Consider the following 20,158-nt stretch of genomic DNA (forward strand, 5'->3'; position numbering starts at 1 on the left):
AGCAGCAGATAAGCTGAGGCAAGGGTATAAATTGGTGATGTTATGAAGGTCAAAGTAGGTGGTCTTAGTGGTGGTGCAGATGTGTGGCAGGAAGGTCATCTTGGGTCAAATGTAAGATTGTGAACAGTCTGTTTCAGCCTCAGGCAGTTGTCAAGGAAAGGGATAGAGCCAATATCAAGGGAACAGAGTTTGTGACAAAGACCGAAGACAATGGCTTCCGTTATCCCAATATTTAATTGGAGGAAATTTCTGCTCATCTAGTACTAGATGTTGGCCTCGCAGTCAGACAATTTAGAGACAGTGGAAAGGTTGAGAGAAGTGAAGGTGAGGTAGAGTTAGGTATCATCAGTGTACATGTGGAAACTGATGCTGTATTTTCGGATGATGTTGCCCAGAGGCAGCATATAGGAGAGAAATAGGAGGGAAGGAAGGAAGGATAGATCCTTGGGGAATATCAGAGGTAACATTGTGGCAGTGGGAAGAGAAGCTGATTCTCCGGCTGTGACTGGATAGATAAGAATGAAACCATACAACTACAGTTCCACCCTTCCAGACAACAGTGGTGAGGCATGTCCTTCCAGACAACAGTGGTGAGGCATGGGAGCAGAATTTCATGGTCAGATAGGTCAAGAACAATGAGCAGAGAAAGTCAACCAGGACTTCATTTGTGACTTTGGTAAGAGCGGTTTCAGTACTACAGCAGGGATGGAAATCCTCCCTATCTCTGCAATCTCCATCAGCCCTACAACCCTCCAAGATATCTGGACTCTAATTCTGGACTTTTGAGTTTTGCAATTTTAATTCACTCCACCACTGATGACCATGCCAGGCCCCAAGTTCTGGAATTCCTACCCTAAAACTCTCCACTTCTCTACCTCACTTTCCTCCTTTAAAATGCTCCTTAAAACCTACCTTTTTGAACAAGCTTTTGGTCATCTGCCCTAATATCGCCTTATGTGGCTCAATGTCATATTTTGTTTCTTAATGCCTCTGTGAAGTGCCCTGGGATGTTTTAACGGTGCAATATAAGTACAACTTGTTGTTGCTGATTGGAGGGATCCAAATATGAAGTTCTGGGTAAGATGGTGGCAGATTTGGGACTCAACAGCACATTCAAAGACTTTGGAGAGGAAAGGGACATTGGAAAGAAGTGGTTTGCAAGGATGGAGGGATCAAATGTTTTTTTTTGAGTAGAGGGGTGATGATGGTACATTGATTGAGAGGGGAACAGTACGTGAGGAGATAAAACCATTGATAAGATCAGCTACCAATAGGACCCAGGTGGGGAAACTGGATGGTCAGCAGTTTAGTAGGAATAGGGTCTAGAGAGCAAGAGGTGGTTCTCATTGACAAGATGAGCTCAGAGAGGACATGAGAGATGATAGGAGCAAAATTAAGGAAAAATTCAGGGTTAGGGCAGGGGAGGAACCTTGGAGGAAGCTAAGGGAAGGGAAGGAAGTAACAGAAACATCTAAACAAATGGTATTGGTCTTTTTAAACAAAAAAAAACCATGAATTGCTTATACTTATTGCTGGAGGTAAGACTGAAGAAGAGGGGGGAGGGTGCTTTAAGATGACATTTTGTGGTAAGGGGAGAAGCCAGGTGTTATTTTTGCCTTCCTGGATAATCTTTCAATAGTGGGAAGTTTTAGTAATGGAAAGCAGGACCCAATAGTGCTTTATATGATCCAGCCAGATCTGGCAATGGGTCATTGAATCAGATAAAAGACACAGAGTTGAGAAATGTTATGGATAGAGGAAGGTTGAGGCTTTTTCACTCAATGGAAAAGCTGGACTTTTCAGGAGTACTGGAGCTGAAAGACTCTGCACGTCAGCTTAAAATGTGTGGGTGGGTGAAGGTCTCCTATCTCTCTAGTCCCCCAGTGCATTTTCTTTCCTCACCATCTCAAAGTGCTGCAAAGATCAAAAAAAGGGGAAAAAAAATAAACACCACAACAGGCAAGGTCCAAATTCAAGCCATTCTCTTTCTTGTGTGCACAGTAATTCCTTAAGTGAAATTACCAGACACAGATTCTGTGCAGAAACATAAAATGCTGTCACATCGACTTTAATTAAACAGACACAACACTGTGGCACATCAAGATGGTAACATTTCTAAATGTATTAATTATAACAAGAGTGCACAACAAACAATTGACAAAACAGAAACCTAAATGTGGATTAAAAAACTGTAAAACATTTCTCACCCACCCCAATTTTTCATCCATTCTAAATGTATTTTTCCAATTTGCTCTTCTCTCCCGAAGGTGGGACTCTTGCTTAGGTTTGGTGCCAAGCTTTAACCTTGCCCAAGTTTCCAATATTTGTGCATACGTATCAGCACACTATCCAGCTATGGAGGCATCACTACCAAATTTTATCCAGCTCTCAACCACCTATGTCCCTGGACAGCGATCTGAGGTAGGAATGATTCTTCTCCTCCTCACCCCAGGGGTACTAATGCTAACTAGCTTTCTGGCTGTTGCCTGCCTTAGATCAAAGTCAGCCAGCAACATGAATTGAAGGTAGAATGTGTTGTTCTGTGTGCCTTTGTATTAAACTAGGCAGTGTATTCAACCGTTGAGCAAACAGGGAAAGGTGGCAGGGGAGTGAAGAAAATAACCTATTTCTACCTTGTGATACAGTTTAGAAGGTCAGTTCAGATGTTATAACTTGATACAGTAATGATGACAGACAGTACTACTGCTGACTGGCCAACACCAGGTGCAGCTGAGGAATCCGACTGCAAACCTGAGAGTTTGGAATTGGTTCTTACTTTACTACAGGAAAGGAGCTAGCTGTTTGGTGAGTATCTGGTAACTGGTTCAGGTCTATTCTATTCTTAAGGTTTAAAATAGTATACAAATTGATGGTAAAGTTCATAAATATATAAAAGAGGAAAATAAGTGAATCATACAACTAAGTAATTAATTAAATCACATCAAAGAGGGCAGGACAGATGATTTGTCAAAGCTGCAGCATGTGGGAGCTCTAGTATGCCATTGTGATCCAGGATAACCACATCTGTAGCATGTGTTTGTGGCTCGAGGAACTTTGGCTCAGAGTCATTGAGCTGGGGGCTGAGCTGCAGACTCTGCAACAGGGAGGGGGAAAGTTACTTGGATGCTTTGTATGAGGAGGCAGTCCTGAGATTAGGGTCTTTTGATCTGGTCAGTGGTCAGGGACAGGAGGGTGTGAGTGGGCAGGTAAAGGAACCCAGAGGGCAGGTGTGCAGGAGTATCAGCCTCTGCAATTGTCTTAGGGGTTTGAGGTTCTCTCAGCTTGTTTGGACAAGAGTGGGGCTGCAGGGTGGATGAGCAGACTGACCATAGCACCATGGTACAAGAAGCCATTCAAGTGGGGGTAGCAAAACGGAATGTAATGGTAGTAGGAGACAGTATAGTGAGGGGGATTGACACTGTTCTCTGCAGCAAAGAGCAAGAGTCCAGACAACTGTGTTGCCTGCCTGTTGCCTGGGTTTGGGACATGTGCTCAGGGCTGAAGAGGAACTTGCAGTGGGAAGGGGATGATCTAGTTGTCATGGTCCACGTAGGTACCAACGACATTGGTAGGACTAAGAAAGAGGTTCTGCATTTGGGTATGAGGAACTAGGTACTAAATTAAAAAGCAGAACCTCAAAAGTTATAATCTCTGGATTATTACCTGAGCCATGTGCAAATTGGCATATGGTACATGAAATTAGAGAGATAAATACATGGCTCAAAGACTGGTGTGGGACAAGTGGATTCCAGTTTGTGAGGCACTGGCACCGGTACTGGGCAAAGTGGGGACTGTACAGTTCGGATGGTCTACACCTGAACCATGCTGGGACCAGTGTTCTCACAAACTGTATAACTAGGGAAGTAGAGAGGGCTTTAAACTAAATACTAGGGGCAAGGGTTCAAATGTGGAAAGATATGGTATATCAATGAGTAGAGACAAGGTAAGAGAGGAAAATAGTAATATGGGAAATGAGGGTCAGAGAAAAGCAGAAACGGACAGAGAGAAAAAATCCTAAGAATGCACCAGCAATCAAGACTAGAAGATAACAAAAAAACAAAACTAAAGGCTCTGTATCTGAATGCGCGTAGCATTCATTAAAAGTAAATTAATTGATAGCGCACATTGAAGTAAATAGATATCATCTGATAGCCATTACAGAGATGTGGCTGCAGGATGATAAGGATTGGGTCCTGAATATTGAGAGGTATATGACCTTCAAGAAGAATAGGAAGCTAGGTAAAGGTGGAGGGGTGGCACTGTTAATCAGGGATAGCATTTATGTAATAGTTAGAGATACCTTGGTTCAGGAGATCAGGATGTAGAGTCGGTTTGGGTGGAAATGAAGAATAGTAGGGGAAATAATTCATTAGTGGGAGTGGTCTACAGGCTCCTTAACAGTAACCACAATGTAGGACAAAGTATACAAGTAGAAATATGGGGTGCTTGTGATAAAGGGATTGCAATAATCATGAGTGACTTTAATCTGCATATAAACTAGAAAAATCAGATTGACTGTAGTAGTCTGGATGAGGAGTTCTTAGTATGCTTTTGAGAAAGTTTCTTAGAGCAGCATGTTCTGGAACCAACCTGGGAGCAGGTTATATTAGACCTGGTATTGTGTAATGTGACAAGATTAATTAATGACCTCAGAGTAATGGTACCCCTAGGTAGCAGCGACCACAATATGATTGAGTTATACATCCAGTTTGAAAGGGGAAAGCGTGGATCTAAGACTAGTATTTTAAACTTAAATAAGGGCAACTATGTGGGCATGAAAGCTGAGCTTAACTGAAGTGAACTGGGATACTAGGGGATAGATTAATAGAGAAGCAGTGGCAGACATTTAAAAGGATATGTTAGAATACTCAGAACAAGTATATTCCTATAATAAAGGAAAATTCTGAAGGGAGGGCCAAACATCCCTGGTCAACTCAAGAAGCACTAGACTAAGAAATAGTAGGCAAAATTTTTCAGTCGGCGTGCAGGGCTGGGCCCGACATGTAAAATGGCGCGCGATGATATCGGGCGTGCATCCCGCGATATTTCGTTCGGTGGGCACGCGCCAGAGTCAGCTGCACACCCGTCGATATGTAAGTAGTCTATTAAGGCCATTAAGAAATTAATTGAAGTACTTATTAACACTGGCTGTCCAACCTTATGGTTGGCGAGCAGGCAAAAAGGCCAAGCGGCCTTCGCGTTTTAGTGGGATGGGCTTTTATTCAATAAATGAAATTTTTCTCAAATATAAAAACATGTCCCATCTCATGTGACACAGTCACATGAAGAGACATGTTTAAATAAATTTATAAACCTTTTATGTAATAATTTCAGAAGCCCTTCAATTTCCAAGGCAGCTCTGTGCCTCAGGCTGATCGAAGAGCTCGTTCACACACATGCGTGCAAAAGAGCGCTGGCTCCTCCTCTCCCGCCCGCACAGGTAGCGCTGAGCGCTACCGGTTGCATCTTACGCTGGGCGGGCCTTAATTGGCCCGCCCGCAAGGCGGCGTGGAGCTGATCGCAGGCAGTGATTGGCTCAACGCCCGCCCCTGCCCGCCATATGAAAAATTCTGCCCAGTAAATTATTAGGTGCTTTCAGAGTAAGGGAGAAAGTAATAAGATCTAAAGCAGGGTTACTGTACATGTATGTGAATGCACTAAGTGTGGTAAATGTGATTATAGAGTTACAGGCACAAACTGCCATGTGGAAATACAATAATGTAGCTATAAGAGGAACTTGACTCAAAGGAGGGCAGGACTGGGTATTAAATATTCCTGGATATATGATGGTGTTCAGGAAAGATAGGACAGGAAGAAAAGCAGGAGGGGTGGCAATGTTGATTAAGGAAAGCATTGCAATGCTGGAAAAAAGAGGATGTCACAGAGGACTCAAGGACAGAAGTTATTTGGCTAGAGTGAAGGAACAAAAAAGCTCTGTGTAGTCTATAGGCCACCAACTAGTGGGAAAGATGTAGAAGGACAAATTTGCAAGGAAATTACAGAGAGGTGCAAGAATTATAGAGTAGTTATAATGAGAGACTTTAATTATCCAAATGGGATAGTAGTAATGTAAAGGGCACAGAGGGGCAAGAGTTCCCAGAGTGTATTCAGGAAAATTTTCCACAACAGTGGGTTCCCAGTCCAACATGAAAAGAGGCATTGCTAAGCCTGGTTCTTGGGAATGAAGTGGGCCAAGTGGATCAAGTATCAGCAGGAGAACATTTAAGGGACAATGATCATTGTGTCATAAAGTTTCGGCTGGCTATGGAAAAAGACAAAGAAAAATCCTGAGTTAAGGATATTGGGGAAAAGCCAACTTCAATGGGGTAAGAATGGATCTGGGCCAGATAAATTGGAATCAAAGGTTGGCAGGAAAATCGGTACCTGAATACTGGGCCACTTTTAAAGAAGAGGAGTTTGGACACAGTCCAGGTATATTCCCACTAAGGGGGGGTCCCTGGATGATAAAGGAGATAGAGATTAAGATAAAGAAGAAAAAGTGTGCTTATGACAGATGTCAGGTAAATAATGCAGTCATGAACCGGGCTGAAAATAGAAAGTTCAAAGGGAATTGAAAAAAACTAAGAGCAGGGACGTTATGCTGGAACTGTATAAAATGCTGGTTAGGCCACAGCTAGAGTATTACGTGCCGTTCTGGAACCCGCGTTATAGGAAGGATGTGATTGCACTAGAAAGAGTGCAGTGGAGATTTACCAGGATGTTGCCTGGGCTGGAGAGCTTTAGTTACGAGGAGAGATTGGATAGACTGGGGTTAGCTTCCCTGGAGCAGAGGAGATTGAGGGGGGACATGATTGAGGTGTATAAAATTATGAGGGGCATAGATAGGGTAGACAGGAAGGAACTTTTCCCCTTGGTGGAGGGATCAACAACCAAGGGGCACAGGTTTAAGGTAAGAGGCAGGAGGTTTAGAGGGGATGTGAGGAAGAATCTTTTCACCCAGAGGGTGATGGGAATCTGGAACTCACTGCCTGAAAGGGTGGTAGAGGCAGATGCCCTCATAACATTTAAGAAATATTTGGAATAATTAGGCACTTGTTTGACCAGCGCAGGCTTGATGGGCCAAAGGACCTTTTTCTGTGTTGTAGACCGCTATGACTCTATGCAAAGAAAGAGTATGAAGAGAGACTGGCAGCTAACATAAAAGGGAATCCCAACATCTTCTATAGGCATATAAATAAGAAAAAGGTAGTACAAAGAGGAGTTGGGCTGACTAGGGACCAAAAAAGGGATTTACACATGGAGGTAGAGGTCATAACTGAGGTATTAAATGAATACTTCGCATCTGTCTTTACAAAGGAAGAAAATGTTGGTGAAAGGGGAAGTAATTCAGACACTTGGAAGGGTTTAAAATTGATACTGAGAAGGTAGGTTGTGTGTACTTAAAATGGATAAGGCACCAGGACCAGAAGGGATGCATTCAAGCATACTGAGGGAAGTGAGAGTGGAAATTGCGGAAGCTTTGGTCTTAGTTTTCCAGTCTTCCTTCGACTCAGGACTGGAAAATTGCAAATGTTACACTCTTGTTCAAATAAGGGTGTAAAGATAACCCCAGCAACTACAGTTTAACTTTGGGGGTGGGAAAGCTTCTAGAAACAATAGCTCAGGACAAAATTAATAGCCACATGGACAAATGCGAGTTAAGGAAAACCAACATGGAAATCTTAAGTGAAAACTGTGTTTAACCAATTTGGAGTTTTTTGAAGGGGTAACAGAGAGGGTTGATGAGGGTAATGCTGTTGATATGATGTCCATGGGCTTCCAAAAGGCATCTGATACAGTGCCGCAAAACAGACTTTTGGACAAGTTATAACTCATGGAATAAAAGGGTCAGTAGCAACAGGGTTACTGAATTGACTCAGTGACAGGAAACAGAGAAGTGGTTAATGGATGTTTTTCAGGCTGGAGTAAGGTTTATAGTGGAGTTCTCCAGGGATCGGTATTGGGACCCTTGCTCCTACCCTTTGGGAAGGAGGAAAGGCAGGGGGTGGAGTGCCTCATCTTCTTCACTTCCTTTGATAAGTCAGAGTTGGGGAAGGTCACTTAAGAGCCTCATCCCACCACTGCGGATATTCCACCAGCAGCAGGGAGGTGATATGTCATGTGGAGAGGTCACCTAGTAAAGGTTGGTAGCCTCCTTCCAGGCTCATGAAGGGTGGGGCCTTCCCTGATCGGGAACGCTGTGGTCCATGGAGGGCCCCTCCAGTAGCAAGAGTCACCCTTGCTGAAAAAGCCCCCTGCTTTCCCTCCACAACAAAACCCCATTCCCCCCAAACCTCACCCCCTCGCCAGGACCAAAGAGCTGGTAGCCCTCTGATTGGCTAGCAGCTCTTGGAGGTAAGATCTTCATCCCTAAAGGCATGGAAGATCTGACAGCAGGCACTTTACTACCTGATTAATACTTAATCCGTTCATGGCTTCCGAAAACGACTATGGCAGGATCTCCCACTTCTCCCACCTTTTTGGCCAGTGGAAAGGGCCACCACCATGGCCCTGCAGCCCAACAACTGAGCTAAAGTTCCTTCAGCTGAAGACACTACAGAATCTCAAACATGGAGGGCAAGCATTTAAAATTATTGCTTGATTAACTTTTCAATCATTATGCAAAAATGTACAAGTGATATTTTGGACGCTTAAAAAAATGGAAGCTTGTGATAACCTCCATTCCTGCATCACATTCCACTGATATTTCTAGGTCTGTTCTTTGCTACACCATCCAACTTCATCTCCCTTACCCCAAAGCCCGATTCAGGGTGGCAAAGCTTTAGGCCCTGATCATCAATCAATGTCTTAATAAATATGTATAAGTGACGAGGACAGCGTGTAAAAAGTAGACGCTGTAGCCATACCAACTGATGGTTCAGAAAGTGGATGATTAAGCCAGTGGACGGGTGATATTCAAGAAGAATGATTTGTTCTAGGTAGTGTTGAGCTTCTTGACTAGCAAGTGCCAAGGAGCAACTTGCCCATCTTTCTGGTTCCTTCTCCCCCATTGCAAGTGGTACACACTCTTAGAAGTCTAAGGTTGGGGGTGGGGTGGGGCAGAGGTAACTACTTATTAAAATGGATCAATTGATAAAGACAGCTTTTGAGCAAAATAAGTTCAATGTCTGCTGAGTAGGTTGACCTTAGTTGGGGTGGAGATAGGAACACTACATTTAGCCTCAATACCCTTGGGTTAAGGGGATTGGGGGAAAAGAAAAAACATTTCCCAGTGTCCTCGATCGCTTTCCACTACCGGAAGTATACGCGTGCAGATTTCAGGTGAGGACAGTATAAAGATTCTTTTGATAACCTCAAAGTTCTTGCTGCTCCACACCACTTAAAGGAATAACAACCACTTTTGTGAAGTACCAATTGGTCACCAGCATCATCTGTGGATCCCCATATCCAGCACAGGTGTCAATACCATTAAGAGAGGATAGAAAAGTAGGGATAAACTTGGAGAGGCTGCAGAGCAAGGAAGATGCAAATTAGAGGAGAAAGAAGAACAAGTTCTGTAGCCCTTGCTCACAACTGGTGTGACCATTGATGCTTTTTCAGTCACTATACTGGTCTAGTTTCTGCCACCCTTCATTGCCTCACCTTCACGTTGCCTCCTCCTGGAGTATGGTTCAGGTTATCCAAGGACCCGATTTTTGACTCTGCTTTGTTTTTGAAATCAGTCTTGGTGGTTTCTATCTTTACATCCCCGCCACCTAAAAACAGTTTGTAAAGAAAGAACTTTATGCACATTTTTTTTTGCTCTCCACCACAACTCTAAATTTAGGATAGATTTCAAAAACATAAGTGACACAGAAGTTGTGGATGTATCCAGATAGGGATGAATATAGAACCTGTTTCCAGTGTGTGTTAAACAGGGGGAGGTGAGGTGTGAGGGGATGGGGGCAGCAGTGGGAAGAGATAATTTAACGGATGACATAGGCAGACAGAGGAAGAGGTGAACTCAATTTACAAGCCTGCATCTGTATAGCACCTTTTCAAAAGAATTATGCTTGAAGGACAGTGGCTTATATAGAAAAAACAACACCCATTCTATGTTAGTAGCATCCCACAATCATTAATACAACAACTGATCAATTTTTTTGTTGTCGGTGTTAATTGAGTGAGGAATGTTGGCCAGGACACCACAAGAACTTCTTGTACTCCTTCAAATTAACTAGTGGAACAGACAAATGGGGTCTGAGTTTTAACATCACATTTGAAGGGAAAAAAATCTCAAATGATGCAACACTCACTTCATAAGGTTTTGAAAAGGCAGTCTAGATTAAGCATTCAAATCTTGGAGTTGATGTGAACCCATACCTACTCAAAAATGTTACAGGTCCCTGATGGTTTATTATATTAATCCATCACCTGCTGTGGCTCTAAATTATATAGACTAAGGCACCCAATTTCGAACCAAAGTGAAGTAACCTAACCTACAAGGCAGCAGCTCAGGCACTAGTCAACCTTAAAGTTGTTAGGGAGCTAAGGAAGTCAACCAGGATTCTTGCTGAGAAGTGCATATGGATGTTCAGTGGGAAAAGGATCGACATGTCAAATTGAGGGTGATAGGAAAATAAAGTGTCTATTGGTGAAGAGATAAATTTCAGTTTAGGGAAAAAAAAGGTCATTGCTGCTGGCTCCATCTTGGGTTCAATCTGTAATCCTCTTCACATTGCTGGAGTGGAATAAATAGACAAAACAGGCCTTTATTCAAATTCCACACCAGGATTTTAGCATAGTCTCCTACGCATTATTAAGGGAGTGCATTGCGCAAGTAACTGAGTTTTGGATGAGAAATTAAACCAAGGCCCATTAAAGATCCCATGGCTCTGTCCAAGAGGGAGTTCTCCCAAGTATTCTGGCCAACATTCCTTGTATATCTGCTGTCACCAGTGATAGATTAAAAGGTCATTTTAAGAACTCACTGCTGTGCCTTAAATTTTGTGTGGGATTTGGATAGCCATATTTGCCTGCAGAACAGTTATTGCACTTCAAAGTAATGCATTATATATTTGAGAGATATGATTTGATGTTGCTTAAATGTAAGGCTTTAAGTTTCAATTTTTGGGTTTAGTTTTTTGGAATATATTAATAGTACCTGCTTTGTGTTTTAGATTAGTCTTGGATCCACATTTGGAAGATGCACGGCTCATGTCCAGCTTCGCTTTTGGAATTTGCACCTAAAAAAATGAAGAATTAAAAAAAATATAAATCATATCAATGCTTCAATATCTTTAAGATGAAGAGAAAACGAGAACCATGTCAGCAAATGATGCACTTCATCAAAGCATATAAATTATTAAACTGCATAATGTAAATCTAGAATATTACTCCCAATTAAACCAAGAAACTAGAGCCAGGGGACATAAAGATTAAACCTATCAGGAATGGCTTTTTTATCCAAAGACTGACAAATGTTTTGAATAATTTACAGAGCAAGGTACTGGCAATAAAAACACTGCAATCATTCCAAATATGACGAGAGAATAAATGAACAAGAGAGATTGGCTTTCACAGTACAGTTGCATAGTGGTATGTTACTGCAATAAGCCTTCATTCAAATCTTATAATTTGAGTTCAGTTAAAATAAGAAGCATCAGGACAAGTGGTCATGGAGTTGTCTGATTATCATTAAAAAACTGGTTCGTTAAAGTCCTTCAGGGGAAAACCTGATCTGGTTTATGTGACCCTAGTCCCACACCAATATGATTGACTCATCTGCCCTCTTAAGTGGCCTAGTAAACCACTCAGTTGCTCCAAACTGCAAGGCAGCCCACCACCAACTTCTCATGGCAACTTAGTCTCAATTGTCCGCAGAGCTGTCGATGTTAACAGATTTGATTTAGCATTTATCCACCAGCACTAAGGACGGTTCCTTCCGGACCTCCAGGCCCATAAAATTCAAATACAGCAAGCCAGTAAGTAAAAAACTTAGTACAAGACTTAGTGAGCTGGATTGTAGGGTTCAAGAGCTGCATGTACCCAATAGGCCATAGTCTGGGCACTCACCTAAAGTAAAGCATATGAGATTTTCTTCCATATCGACTGGAACGGTAGAAAAAGATCCAACTGTAGATTCTGTCCTTTCTAACTTGTATTATGTAGGAGGAGCCTTGGAATTGGACAATATTAAGGTGAGGCACTAGAGACGCAGGTTAGTCACTAGTGGTGGTTGCAATGGTATGTGCTTGCCTTATACACTTCTTGTAAATGCAACATTTTCCTACATAGCAGTGGTACCATAGACCAAATAAGCCTAGAGATAACAATGAAATGGAAGGAGATTAGGGCAGAGAGCCCAAAAGCCAATACTCACATTGCCACCACCAGGAACATGCTTAATGTTATCCTTGGAGCCGCACTTTGATTGCACATGACTGTAGTCAATTTTTTTGTTCACAATCTGGACCTAAGACACATTGGAACAAATCAATTCCACATCAGTTTCCTTTATAATAAAGGATTCAAAAGCTGTCTTTAAGGATCCTCAGCTGTATATATGACAATTTACACTCCAAAATTAAAATTCAAGAAAACATTATGTAGAGAAAAAAAATCAGTTCAGTTAAGCATATAATACAATCATATAAATTGCTGTCCCAGTTCCTCTCCCTGGTCATGTCCAGGTTTATGATTAACCCTCTCTAGCTATAAGGCGCAGTGCCATTTGTTCCATAGCTAGTTTTAGACCAACAACTAGATATATTTCTAAAATGCAATCCAAATATGAAAAATTCCAAAATATGAAATAATTCCCCTCCCCATGATCTCGCAGTATTATAGGTCTTCCATTATGTTTTTGTTAGCAGCAAAGCAGACGTCAGAATTCAAATCTTGTGCCCCCTCCTGCCTAAACTTACTCAGGACTCAAAATTGAGAATACAGGAAGAGAGGGAGAAAGAGAGAGAAAGTAGTGGAAAGACAAACACGAACATCAAGCAACTTTGGACTTGAACCTGTTCTTTAGAACCGTGCTGCATTATTAAAGGTGCCATCATTTTGATGAGAAGTAAGAATATAGCCTCGTCTATCCACTCTGATGGATCTTAAAGATGCCAAGAAGAGGAGCATTTGAAGAGGAGTAAGAAGTTCTCCCTGCATCCAGGCCAATATTCCTCCCTCAAACAATATCCTTAAAACAGATAAACTGATCATTCATCTCACTGTTGTTTGAAGTTTGCATTCGTAACAATGGTCATTACCTTCTTGGGATACAGTACGTGTAATTTGAGAGGTGATAGATGGAAAGTGTAGCTTGTTTGGTCACTTTCAATTTATGGTTCCCAATCTATTTCAGCACTGGGACTTCCTTTCTCTATTTATAAGTCTGCTGTAGATGAATTGATGAAGATTGATTGCTATGATCAGTAATAACTCCATCATCAGTGTTTCGTACAACTACTGGGTAGATGGTAGAAGGTAAACTGGATAGACCTGGATTGTTGCTCATCCAGTAATTCCTATGTTCACAATAATTCACTCTTAAGTGCAACAGAACATTGTTGATGGATGTGAGAAGGCATTATACAAATGCAAGTCAGGCTAGGCAGGATCTGAAAGGGACAAATGCATTGGTTCACATAGGGCCTTTCATCAGAAGTGTTTACCCCTCTCGGATGCTAACAGGTTTGTGTAGTTCCAGTATCTGCCTTTTTTGCTTATGATGATGCTTATATTAGTGCTCTAGATCAGCTTCAAGGTGAACAAACAAAGGTTGCATATAAAATTTGGAGCAATGTTTGGTCTCACTTTACCCTGTTTCACATCAGGATTGGTTGGGTTGCAGTTGCTTATAATCAGAATCCAAAATCAGCCTAAATTTCAAATTTGATTTTCTGCTAGACTAAGAAACTGGAAAATTTGAAGACTGAAATAGAATTCTTTCAGGAGAGTGGCTGATCCACAACGCCTCTTCGACATTTGCCAAAACACCACTAGCGGAAAGTCAGACTTGGCTGTACTGGTACGGAATGGGAGCCAAACACTGGCATTTGGACTGTCCTGTAGTTAAATAAGTGGAGTTGTTTCATTTAACATAAAGCTAGACTGAAGCAAAACTTGAATGACGCGGTCTGCACATTTTAAAAACTCCAATTTTTTTCTGAATGAGACAGGAGACTCATTTACAGAATTCACCCAAATTGAATAATCTGATCAAGAAGCTTCCATGATTACCAAGTATCAGGTTAAAAATTTAGGATGATAATTGCTACAAATGGAAGTCAGGTGAATATATTTCACTTATGGGTAAAGACTTGCCTTTTACAACTTCAGGACAACCTAAAGCACTTTACAGCCAATGCAATGCTGTCACTACCGTAATATAGGAAATATGGCTGTCAATTTGTAAACAGACAGCAATATGATAATGACCAGATAATTTTATTCTTCGTAATGTTGATTGTGGGATAAATATTGCAGGTCACTGGGAATAGCTTGCCAGCTTTTCTTTGAAATAGTGCCATGGAAACTTTTCCGCCCACTTGAGAGAACAGTCAGGGCCTCAGTTTATCATCTAATTCCAAAGACAGCACCTCCAACAGTGCAGCGCTCTCTCAGTACTACACTGGAGAATCAGCCTAGAATTTTGAAGCTTAAGTCTCTGAGGTGGGGTTTTAACCCAGAACTTTCTGACTCAGATGAGAGTGGTTCCCAATGAGCTGCAGTTGACACTGAGCTGTGAGATAATCTATTGGGGTAGGACACTAAATGGGCAAGAGGTTCACAAGCAATTGGATCCACCTACAAGAGAGAAGCAATTGAGGGATATGGCAAAAAAAAATGGATAACGGCAGTGCTCTTTGAAAAGGGAACAGAGTCAGTGTTTTCCTGACCCTCATGTTCTTAAAATGTGTCACGTCAGAGCTCTAAGTGCAGTTTGTTTTCATAACAGCAGCAAATGTTGAAAATAGCACAGTCCCAGGAAGGTTTAAAGAAACAAGCCCATTGTCATGTGGTATTCTTCCTGGACTTGGAGATTTCGCAATACAGTTAAACAGTGAACTGAGAGCACATTTACTTTACAGAAATGCTGTTGATTTCTGACACACTGATTCTGGTTAAACTCACCACTCCTGCAAATCCAGTGGCCATGACCTTCCGACAAATGGGTTCTTGGATCTCATAGTTTTGCCCAGTAAGCATGGTTACAAGGTGATGCCAGTGAGTCAAGAACACTGGCACACTACCTCAGTGCATGAGTACACCCAACTGCGCAACCCCCAAATAGTTAAACTACGTCTGCATCCATGCAGGTACATGGAGGCCAGCTCCAGATCATTATATGCACCAGAGACAGCTGCCAGGAATGATGAAAGCTTTTTATCTTGTCCAATACAAGCCCAGAAATGTTGCAAAGTGGATATCAGTTTACAATTAAGCAACTTCAAAAAAAATCTCAGTGTTTTATTCTTCCTGCTTTTCTTAGAGGCACATACTCATGCTGGACTGCCAGGGACGTCAGTCACTCTGTTGTCATTGCCTAAGTATCCTAGTTATCATATGAGGCCAGATAACGTCAGCAAGCTACCCAAACTTAAGAACACGAGAAACAGGAGCAGGAGTAGGCCATTTGGCCCCTCAAGCCTGCTCTGCCATTCAATAAGATCATGGCTAATCTGCTTGTGTTTTGAATTCCACATTCCCATTTACCCCTGATTACCTTTGATTCCTTTGCCCAACAAGAATGTATCTACTTCCGCCTTAAAAATATTCAATGACCCCTCCTCCACCACTTATGGAGGCAGAGACATCCAAAGTCACACAACCCACTGAGAGAAAAAGTTTCTCCTCGTCTCTGTCCTAAAAGGGCAACCGCTAGTGCCCCCTAGTTCTGAATGCACCCACATGAGGAAACATCCTTTTCACGTCCACCTTGTCGAGACCGTTCAGGATCTTGTATACTTCAATCAAATCACCCCTCACACTTTTAAACTCCAGTGGAAACAAGTCCAGTCTGTACAACCTTTCCTCATAAGACAACCTGCTCATTCCAGGTATCAATCTAGTAGACTTCCTTTAACCACTTCCAATGCATTTACATACTTCCTTAAATAAGGAGACCAAAACTGCACACAATTTCACCAAAATTTCACTAATGCCCTGTATAACCGAAGCATAACATCCTTACTTTTATGTTCAATTCCTCTCATAACAAAGAATAGCATTCCATTAGCCTTAATTGCTTGCTGTACCTGCATACTAACTTCTTGTGACTCATGCACTAGAACACATAGATCCCTCTGTCCCTCAGAATTCTGCAATCGTTCCCCATTTAAGGAATGCTCTGCTTTTTTATTCTTCCTGCCAAAGTGAATAACTTCATATTTTCCCGCATTATACTCCATTTGTCAAATCTTTGCCCATTCATTCAACCTATCTATATCTGTCTGCAATTTCCTCATGCCCTCTTCATAACATATACCTCAACTTCCTGGCTATCTATCTTTTTGTCATCTGCAAATTTAGCTACTATGCTTTCGCTCTCCTCATCTAAGTCATTGATATAAATTGTAAAAAGTTGAGGCCCCAGTACACGTCTGCAGGACTCCACTCGTAACATCTTGCCAATCAGGAAAATCCCATTTATGCATACTCTTTGCTTTCTGCCATCCAGCCAATCTTCTATCCATGCTAATATGTTAACCCCTACATCACGACCGTCATGCACACATTTCCTATCAGGTTGCCACTGGATAGTGTTTGGGAGAGGTCCTTGGCTCACATCCCTCCAGCCCTTCCCATCCACCTTCCAAACAAGGAGCATACAGTCACTTGTAATTCCACTCCCCCAAGTCCATCACCACAGGTTTATACAAAGATTAATATACATGCTACCTATTCCTGATATCTGTTCCCATAAGTACAGATGTTTTCCAACAATTTTTTCATATTCTTACCCTCTTTTCTCCCTGCCTCCATCTTAAAAATAGCTCATCTGTTACAAATATTAATGTCTCCCTTAACTACGACTCTCATTTGAACAGAAGTCTTCAGTGCAATATTTAATCTTACATGCAGGGTTGAACCTCATTGTTTCAATTATAATACCAGCAGATTCCATCACTAATATAGCCTCTGAACAGTTATTACATTGCTGCTAAAGCACCATCTGGATGCTTCTACTCATTCCCCTCCTCCCACCACAAACACATTGTGATGTCAAATCAGTCGAATGAGAGAAAAGAGAGAGGTCTGTCACCTTCAAACTCTAATCTATATGAATCACTGCAACAAAAACACACCCTACTCTTTGTAACCATAATATTAAGCATTAACTACACTATTCAAAAACCGATTAGCGGGAAACAGCATAATTAGAGTCCTAACAGTATTTTTTTAAATCTAAGGATTTTATCTCCATTCCCCTTGTAGCAGAGCTTAAAACAACATCTACAGGCAAAGAAAAAAATTTCAGCCTCCAACGCCTTTGTTCTCTCAGCCCAATTTACGGTATCAGTTGGATAAACAATGGATGCCTCCTTGTTGGCTCAGCAATTATAGGCGTGCTGATTTCCTGCTCAGCATCAGGTTTGTTAGCTGTTCTTACTTGGTGTAAAGCTGCATCCTTGGGCTAGAGACAGGGGTTGTGAAAGGGCAGGAATCAAAGAATAGTACAGCACTGGAGGCCATTCAGCCCATCAGATCTGCTCCAATTCTTTCAAAGAGCAGTTCAGCTAGCCCTACTCCCTTGCTCTTTGACCAAATTCCTGCATTTTTTTCTTCTTCAAGTATCTGAATGTTATTACTAAATCTGAATGTTATTACTAAATCTGAATGTTATTACTAAATCTATGTCCACCATCCTATCAGGCAGTACATTCCAAGTCTTAACCATATGTTGCGTAAAAAGGTTTTCTGTCACGTCACCTCTGGTTATTTCAGTAATCATCTTAAAACTGTGTCCATTGGTCATTGTCCCTTTCACCATTGGAAACTGTGTTTATTTACACCATCTAAACCCTTCATGATTTTAAATACCTCTATCAAATTGCCTCTTACCCCTCACTGCTCTGAGTAGAACAACCCCAGCTTCGCTAGGCTATCCATATTAACTGTAATCCCTCAGACCTGGAAGCATGCCAGTAAATCTCTTCCATATCCTCTCCAATGCCTTCATTCCTAAAGTGTGATGCCCAGGATTGGATACAATACTCAATCTGAGGTTGAACTAATATTTTTATACCTCAACTTCCTGGCTTTTGTACTCTATGCCTGTTTACAAGCCCAAGGCCCTATATGCTTTATTAACTGCCTTGTCCTCTCACTTCAAAGTTTTGTGCACAAACACCCACATATGTCTCTCTTCTTACAGCCCCTTTGAAATTGTACCATTTAAATTTGCATTGTTTCTTATGATTCTCCATCCCAAAATGTATCACCTCGTACTTTTCCACTTTGAATTCCATTTGCCATCTTCCCACCCATTCCAGCAGCCTATGGCCTCTTGAAGTCTATTACTATTTTCCTTGCTGTTTACTACACTTCCAAGTTTCATATCATCTGCAAATGTTGAAATTTTGCCCTCCACCAAGGCCAAGTTATTAATATACATCAAAAACGTCAATGGTCTTTGTACTGAACCTTGGGGAGCTCCATTGTATATTTACCTTCAATCTGAAAGGGAACTCATCACCACAACTCTGTTTTCATTCCCTTTGCCAATTTTGTATCCATACTGCTACTGCCCCTTTTTATCCCATGGGTTCAACTTTGCTAACAAGCCTAATATGTGATACTTTATCAAAGACCTTTTAAAAGTCTATATACACTTCAATTGCACTGCCCTTGTCCACCTTGTCATCATCAAAAAACAAATCCGGTTTATATCACCCCACCAGCCTCCACATTCAAAGCTCATCCTCCGCCATTTCCACCAACTCCAGCATGATGCCACCACCAAACACATCTTCCCTTCACCCCCCAGCGGCATTCCGCAGGGATCGTTCCCTCCGGGACACCCTGGTCTACTCCTCCATCACCCCCTGCACCCCAACCTCCTCCCACGGCACCTTCCCATGCAACCGCAGAAGGTGCAACACCTGCCCCTTTACTTCCCCTCTCCTCACCGTCCAAGGGCCCAAACATTCCTTACAAGCAGCATTTCACTTGCACTTCCCTCAACTTAGTCTACTGCATTTGTTGCTCCCAATGCGGTTTCCTCTACATTGGAGAGTAACCAAATGCAGACTGGGTGACCGCTTTGCAGAACACCTGCAGTCTGTCCTCAAGCATTACCCAGACCTCCCTGTCGCTTGCCATTTCAACACTCCACCCTGCTCTCATGCCCACATGTCCGTCCTTGGCTTGCTGCAATGTTCCAGTGAAGCTCAACGCAAACTAGAGGAACAGCACCTCATCTTCCGACTAGGCACTTTACAGCCTTCCGCACTGAATATTGAGTTCAACAATTTTAGATCATGAGCTCTCTCCTCCATCCCCACACCCTTTCCGATTTTCCTCCTCCTTTTTGTTTTTTCCAATAATTCATATGGATTTTTCTTTTCCCACCTATTTCCATTATTTTTAAATGTATTTCCATCCATTGTTTTATCTCTACCTTTTAGCCTTTTTCGATTCCTTCATCCCACCCCACCCCCACTAGGGCTATCTCTACCTTGCTTGTCCTGCTTTCTACCCTTAATTAGCACATTCCTTTAGATAATATCACCACCTTCAACACCTCTTTGTCCTTTTGTCTGTGACATCTTTTGGTTATCTCCACCTATCACTGGCCCTCTATCCAGCTCTTCTTGTCCCACCCCCCGACCTTAAACCAGCTTATATTTCACCTCTTTTCTATTTTTCCTTAGTTCTGTTGAAGAGTCATATGGACTCGAAACGTTAACTGTGCTCCTCTCCGTAGATGCTGCCAGACCTGCTGAGTTTTTCCAGGTATTTTTGTTTTTGTTCTGTTTTAGCTCTCCTTTATTAGTCCTTCCTCAAGTGCCTTTAATTTCTCCCAGTTTGTTTCTACATGTTTCCCTGTGCTTCCACTGACATTAAACTGTCTGACTTATAGGAGGCGGTGGGGTAGTTGGGCTAGTACTCTAGATGCCCAGGGTAATGCTCTGAGGACCCAGGTTCAAATCCCACCACAGCAGATGGTAAAATTTGAATTCAATTAAAAAAATCTGGAATTAAAAGTCTAATG

General features: G+C 41.9%; 1 protein-coding gene across 6 annotated transcripts in view; it reads right to left on the minus strand.

The window, feature by feature from the left end:
* LOC121278767 (microtubule-associated protein 4-like) overlaps positions 1-20,158 on the minus strand; it is a 376,105-nt gene that overhangs the window by 10,914 nt on the left and 345,033 nt on the right. For all 6 annotated transcript variants that reach the window (XM_041189187.1, XM_041189191.1, XM_041189192.1 and 3 more), the window contains 3 exons: positions 12,323-12,415; positions 11,105-11,186; positions 9,604-9,716 (listed from right to left, as the gene is read on the minus strand). In XM_041189187.1, coding sequence (XP_041045121.1) covers positions 9,604-9,716; positions 11,105-11,186; positions 12,323-12,415 — 288 coding nt within the window. The remainder of the gene's footprint in view (positions 1-9,603; positions 9,717-11,104; positions 11,187-12,322; positions 12,416-20,158) is intronic.

Source organism: Carcharodon carcharias, chromosome 6, assembly GCF_017639515.1.
Source record: "Carcharodon carcharias isolate sCarCar2 chromosome 6, sCarCar2.pri, whole genome shotgun sequence".
In the NCBI taxonomy this organism is placed as follows: Eukaryota; Metazoa; Chordata; class Chondrichthyes; order Lamniformes; family Lamnidae; genus Carcharodon; species Carcharodon carcharias.